Source organism: Drosophila novamexicana, unplaced genomic scaffold (assembly GCF_003285875.2).
Source record: "Drosophila novamexicana strain 15010-1031.04,08,12 unplaced genomic scaffold, DnovRS2.1 tig00001151-arrow-arrow-pilon, whole genome shotgun sequence".
In the NCBI taxonomy this organism is placed as follows: Eukaryota; Metazoa; Arthropoda; class Insecta; order Diptera; family Drosophilidae; genus Drosophila; species Drosophila novamexicana.
In genome coordinates this window covers 305,769-312,980 of record NW_020824842.1, presented here as the reverse complement: position 1 = coordinate 312,980, position 7,212 = coordinate 305,769, and the positions used below count along the sequence as shown (strand labels likewise).

General features: G+C 38.6%; 1 protein-coding gene across 1 annotated transcript; it reads left to right on the top strand.

Annotated features, from left to right (window-relative positions):
- Positions 1-5,489: 5,489 nt before the first annotated feature.
- On the top strand, positions 5,490-6,648 carry LOC115766491 (ubiquitin-conjugating enzyme E2-22 kDa-like). Its single transcript, XM_030710455.1, has one exon. The coding sequence runs from the start codon at positions 5,742-5,744 to the stop codon at positions 6,339-6,341; it is 600 nt and encodes a 199-aa protein (XP_030566315.1). The 5' UTR covers positions 5,490-5,741; the 3' UTR covers positions 6,342-6,648.
- Positions 6,649-7,212: the final 564 nt, after the last annotated feature.

Genomic DNA, 7,212 nt, shown 5'->3' with positions numbered 1-7,212 from the left:
GGCTGCGGGCTTTGTCGCAGATTCGGGTCTCTAATGCATGCTGCTCTGAGAGTATATTTTGAGCTATTAGCAGCCCTTGTGCAGTGGAAGTCCTCCACAAAATATTCATGCATATATATTCAACTGATAATATTTATCTTGGAGTTTGAAAAGTTCTTGGAATACTTGTGTGGAATTGGAGATTAATCTTCAGTTTCTGTTTCTATTTTTATTATTATATACATATACTACTGGGAATTCTGTGCTATTTTGCATATTGATATGGATAAGTTGTTATCCCCATAAATTAGGTATTTCCGTTGGCGATATTGCGTGCGCAAATTTGTATTTATAAAGAATATTGCAAGGTATATATGTATTTTTTATTATTCCTGATATTCTAGAAATATAGTACATAAATATTAATTATGAATAATAAAAATGGAAATGCATTTGTGAATGTTAATTTTTATACCCTGAACCCATTAAAAATTGGTATAAGGGTATATTTTATTTGTGCACAATCCAAATGTATGTAACAGGCAGAAGGAAGCATCTCCGACCCCATAAAGTATATATTTTTGATCAGCATCAATAGCCGAGTCGATCTAGCCATGTCCGCCTGTCTGTCCGTCCGTCCGTCCGTCCGTCCGTCCGTCCGTCCGTCCGTATGTATGAACACAACGATCTCAGAACCTATAAGAGCTAGAGAACTTTTGAAATTTGAAATTTTGATGTAGGTGCTCCTAATGCCCGCGCAGATCGAGTTTGTTTCCGATAATCGATAACTTACTCCGTTTCAAAGCAATCGATAAAAATCGATATCGATATCTTGTTTTTTTTGGCAATTTTGGTAAATAATAAGAGCTAGAGTCACCAAACTTGACATATGGCTTCTAAAATAGAATATATATATGCATTTGATGTTTGAAGAAGAGGGTTCAGGGTATCGCCTAGTCGGGGGCCTCCGACTAAAACCTCTTACTTGTTCCTCTTGAACGAGAGAGTATTAAACCTGCATAAATCGTACTTATATGCAGAGCGTAATACAATATATAAATGCCCACAGAGTTGAAGTTGAAATCCGAGTGGACAATGAAAAATGGTAAATTGTGAATGGGCACTGGGAATTCGGAATGTGGAACTTTGGAGTTGGCAGCGGAAAAGTTGGCAATAGAAGTTGCGATAAGCCACACAACGCCTTGCGGTGGCACCACGCAATCAATGCACCACTGACCAGCTGACGAATTTGCTGCGCGGCACATTAATGCGACTAATGGTCAAAGTTTTATGCCTGTGCAACACTTGAGGCATTCTTGCCACAAGTGCCACCAACTGGTAGCGCGCAACGCAATTCGCTTTAATACGCGTTTCACTTAAAGTGCTACAAGAGTTGCCACTCTTCTAGAAGTGTGCTACGATTCGGGCCGAAAGAGAGCGTTAAGCATGAAACAGAGTGAGACAGGCAGTGGGAGAGAAAAAGAGAGGGAGAGCCCGCTGGCGGCTGTAGCTTAAGAGAGCGCAGGCGATTCGCTTATCAGCCAACGGCCCAAAGTTGTTGACAATGCTGACCTGTCCAAGGCGCAACAGCAACAGCGCCCAGATGTCTGTCAAGCCCAAGGGTAGCTCTTTATTGTTCTTGTTCCTGTTCAAATTGTTGCTATTTTTACTCGAGTCGTGATGTGGTTCTTGTTGTTTTTGCCGTTGGCGGCATCTTTTAAGAGAGAGTAAATCGGCCGATTTTAATTCGAAAAGCTTTTCGAGTTGGCATCGCACCAATCGGGCACAGCACTCGGCTCGGCAGCTGTCGGCAGTCGCGGCTCCTGTCGGCCACTTGGCCAGTCAGACTCGACAGTTGGTTATGAAATCTGAACGTGTTCGCACGTGCCGCACGGAGCACGCAGCAGCAGCCAACCAGCCATCAAATCAAGCAAACATCACAAACTCACAACCGCCGCAATAAACAACAGAACTTTAAATAGAACTATCAACCAAAAAATCTCAAAAAAAAACCCCCAACAAAAACTAATAAAAAAAAAAAATAGTCCAGAAAAAACTCCATTGACAGATCCAAATTCAAAAACCATATTCAAAGTGTTTCGGAAAATCGTTACAAAGTTCGACATTTCATCAATCAAATCAAGCTCACAATCAATTCCATCAACAAGCTGCGTGCACAGTATATAAAAAATAAATTACGTTTTCTAAATACCCGTCGGCAATTATAAACTTTTTTTTTTTTGGTTTCAAATTCGCGCTTTGTGTTAGTTGCTTTTTTTTTTTTTTTTTTGTATATATAAGTAAGTGTTAATTAGTGAAAAATAGATAATAATAATATAAAATATATGGCTAAAATCGTACCTAAAAGCCAGCATTGAAATGTGTGCGAAAGTAATGGAAGCTCGGAGATCGATTCAAATTTGAGTGAAATTCCAAGGCGCGCAATGTAAGTATTAATGTTTGAATGATTGAATGATTCTTATGGTCTTTATATTTCCTATATATTAAATGATAAATATGTTTAATAAAATTGTTGCAAACAGCATCACTCTTGACACAGTGTCTTTTTATTTGTGCAATTTTCTAAAAAACAAAAAAAAAAAAACACACAAAATAAAGTTGATTAGAGTTGGTATTTTTTGTTGTATGTGCGTAAAATATACATTATAATGGGTTTACAAGTATACTAATATAAACGTTAAAAAAACTAAACAAATAATGCTATTAATATTAATAATAAAATTCAAATAGCATTAGTTATAACTAAAATAATCAAAGAAATAAAATTGAATTATAAAATATACATTTATTAATCATTGATAGTTTTGATAATATTAATAATAATAATTCTACTAAAATTAAAAAAAATAATACCAATAATTAAATCTACAAAAAAATAACATTATTATTATTATTCTATTAAATATGAATATGTTATATGGCTACCTCTTTTGACTCGTTTAAATCGTATATTAAAGAGCGTATTAGAACCGTCAAAATCTACAGTACTACCATTCTCTTGTAATTAAATAGTTAACAATTTTACTTATCCAAAAGTAAGTTAATAATTTTCACAAGGAATTCGGTACTACAATTATTGCCATAGCTGGTAGTTAAAGCCACAGCGTGAGGAGCTAAAGAGGAGCTTGAACAAATTTAAATTAAATATATGAAAAATGTTTCTTATTGCCTACAATATGCTAATGCAAACAAAGCAAAAGGAGGCTCCAGAAGTGGGCGTGTATGGGTGTTTGGGTAGTCGGGAGAAGGAAGAAATTAAGTAGAGGCGGCTATAACAAATAGTTATATCAATTGGCGGCCACAGCCAGGCAGCAAATCTCCAAACGCAAATGCTGTTAATATGGCTTTTAGTTGTTGTTGTTGCTGCTGCTGCTGAGGCAAACATCTGTGGCATGTGCTTAAGTTAATTATTATCAATTAATAGCTAATCACGATAAATGTGCATGAAAACGGGGCCAACAATAACAGCAGCAAAAATGGCGTTTCTCTGCGCCTTAAGGGCCCAGAGAGGAGTGCGTGCTGTGCGGTGTGCGGGTCTGGGGTACGGGTATCCAGTGTGTTGCTGTGTGTGGTGGGGGACGGTTGGCACGCAACAAATGGCCGTGACAGCAATAAGACATGGTTCCCCGCCAGCATATCCTGTTGATTTGTCACACGCGGCGTATGAACAATGCCTCGGCTAGTAATTAAAAACACGCATACGCACAGTGCGCCAGTTGTCAAGATATACGAGATACGAGTTACGAGAAATAGCGAGTAAACATAGAAGCAGAGCGGGGGAGACAAAAAAAACAAGGCCGACAAAACGCAATACAAAGGGAAACAGAAACTCGAGCGTGTAACAAGTGATTGGGTGTGTTTCACCGTGAGCAATGCCAGAGCAAATTTATGTCGCACAGTGTCAGTGTGTATGTGTGTTAGTTGTGTGTGCATGTGTGACATGGGAGTGTGTTGTTGAACGCTTCTGCCTAGCAGCGTTTTTGTCACCGGCCACAAAACAATACTCCATTGGCTTGGCTCCAATTTGCTAGACAATGTTGCTCCCCCAACTTGCACACACTTCACGGCTCATTTTGGCCGTGTTTATGTCAAAGTTCTTTTGGTTGACAAGCAGTTAAATTCGACTAACGGCTAAATTACATTTTACTTGCTCCATTTTATACTTATATATTCTTATCTTATCTTATATTAGATAAGAAAATTATTTCACCCCTTGTTATTCTTATCCTTTCTACTTATGGCAGTGCTACATTGTTGAAGGGAACATTTTAGAATCCACACTAATCCGTTAATTTGAGGCTGTATTGTCAGGGTTTTATTGCCAGGCCCCTGACAAAACTCAAAAAGTGTTTCCATAGAGTTTCAGGGTGTTTTTGCTATGAAGAACGCTGTGAAACCCCAATAAAAAGATAAATCGTTTCATTAATGTTTTAAATATATATGACAAGCAAAGGTTAGAACTTGATTCGTGCATATGAAAAACCAGATTCACATTCAGAACCTCAAGGCAGGGAGTAGGTTCGAACTGTGATCCGAACCAGAGCTAATTATGGGTTTGCAGGCCCGATTCAAAACTAAATAAGGCTCTGGCTTAAAAGCTTACTAGCTATTATTGGCAGACGTAAAAACTTGGTTGATATATAATAGAATTTACAGGTTTAATTTATATAAATATAGAATTCATTGAAAGTTCTCTAGTATATAACAGATTTTAATTGGCTTTAAATGTAAAAGTGAAGATGGGCACTTTTAGATGTTGTCTTATCGATGACAAAGTTTAAACGCAGATATCTTACAGAGATAGTACATTGTTCACATATATACATATCTGTTAGGTCCTACAAACACTAACAATTCCTTAAAAATTTTCGCATCAGCATAAGCCTAGAAATAGAAAAGCTTAGACGGATAGTCATGGGCTTCGGCACTTGCACACATTTGCTTGCTTATGCCCAGACAATTTAATGAGCATCGAGATTATTTCAGTGCGCAAAGTTACACATTTCTAAAGTCCACTATATTTTACAAACATCTAACTCTTGGCGCAGTCGAATTCCCTTAATTTCGTTTCGCTTGCATTCATTCGCACAAAATGTGTCATAAGTAAATGACTCCTCTAAACAACTAGCAGCTAGCAAAAAATAGATAAATTCTTTTCATAAACCTTTTTCGCCAGCATCCTAAAAAGATAGTGTTATGGCGACGTCAGCGCCTTTCTAATGAGCGTCGGCAACAGGTAAGCGCAGTTAGGTAGATGACAAGGGACAACAAGTGCGCAACCGAAAGGAAGGCAGCTTGGGACGTAATTATTGGAATTTTCTTGAAGTAAAAAGGTCGAACCGTCGGCCAGTATACATTCGAATAAGTAACTCCGCCGTTTTCGTGGACTTTTATGTGCCGTTCTTTAGTCCTTTAGTCGTGTTTTTTTTTGTTGTATACTAGTAAGCATCTGTTTTGTTCGTCAGTTTATTAGGGGTTTAGCTTTGTTTTTGTGTGCTGCTTGGTTACAATTCTTGCAAAAACATTTCAATAAAATTTTATAAAACCAACATCAACAAATGTTCCTCAAGCCTTAAATAACACGCGTTATACAAGAACATTTACCTCAAATACAGGCAAAAAAAACAAAAAAAAAAAAAAAAAAAGAGAAAGAGAAAACCCCTAGCATAAGCAGCACCCAACTAGCCGCGCAAACACAAGAAGTATTCTACACTTGCAACCAGAACCAAAATAGTCGAAAAATGGCAAACATGTCGATGCTGCGCATCAAGCGCGAACTGAAGGAGGTTATGCGGGGCGACGATTTTGTTCAGGGCATGATTAAGCTCGAACTCATCAACGACAACTGGACGAACTTGCGCGGCGAGATAAAGGGACCATGCGACACGCCCTACGAAGGCGGCAGGTTTGCGCTGGAGATCAAGGTGCCGGACACATATCCGTTTAGTCCGCCCAAGGTCCGCTTCACGACACGGATCTGGCATCCGAACATTTCGGCTGCATCGGGCGCCATCTGCCGGGACATACTGAAGGATAATTGGGCTGCTGCGATGACATTGCGCACGGTGCTGCTCTCGCTCCAGGCGCTGCTCTCCGCCGCCCAGCCAGATGATCCGCAGGATGTGTGCATCGCCTACCAGTTCAAGGCCAAGCCAGATGTATTCCAGGTGACGGCCAAGCACTGGACAAACGTTTACGCAGGCGGACCGCATGTCTTTCCCGAATGCGATACGAAAGTTCTTTGTCTCATGGAATTGGGCCTCGACGAGCACGAGGCACGCATACTGCTCTCCCGGGAGAATTGGAATTTGGATGGTGCCACCGAGCGTATATTCCCTTAAAAAACAACAGACAGCTGTAGTTCTTGTACTTGTATGCACACTAACTTCTGACAAACGTTACAAATTCTAGCCATCAATCCCTTTCAGTCAATCAATCAATCAAAAAACAAAGGAATCCCGAAATTCCAGTTTTAGTCACCAACAGCAGCGACAGCAAGCGATACACTCACAATTTCCAATACGCAAAGACGCCAACTGAATTTGTAAATTTTACCCTATTTGTAGTTATTTTTACTTTTCCAAATCTATTTGTTGTGTACCATATATTTAGCTCCAAGCGAATTTCAATTAAAAATCATAAAAATCCTAGTTTAAACTCCACTCTCACATCGTGTCTCCATTAAATGGTTGAGCATTCGATATAAAAAACCAATAATGGAAACATTTCTCTGAGCTTTTCAAATAATTATATGCTTACATATTGTTGATCTGGCACCTTGTACATTTTGCCGGCGGTGTGAAGTTCAGAAACGACAGAAACGACCGTCCGCCGTAGATCTTTAATCGCTTTAATCTGTGAAAAATAAAATGCATACTAATATTAATTTGCTTTATTTAAATTAGTTTAAAAAAGTAGTAAGCATAAGTAGAATTTACAAATAAAAAAAATTGAGCATAAAAACCATTTGAAAGCTTGAAAGCAATTCTATCCACTTAAGCTCATAGCTTTGCACCTCAGAGCGAGCTCTGAACATGTTCTATATGGAATTCCACTGCTAGCAGTAGTTCATCCGACTGTTACACACAATTTATAATTGTGAATTTATTACAAATCGAGTACTAAAACGAGATCTGCTTTGAGCAAAACTACTCTCAGTGGAAACATTTAATTTACTAATTGAGAATACTTCGATGGCACTGCTGAGTGGCT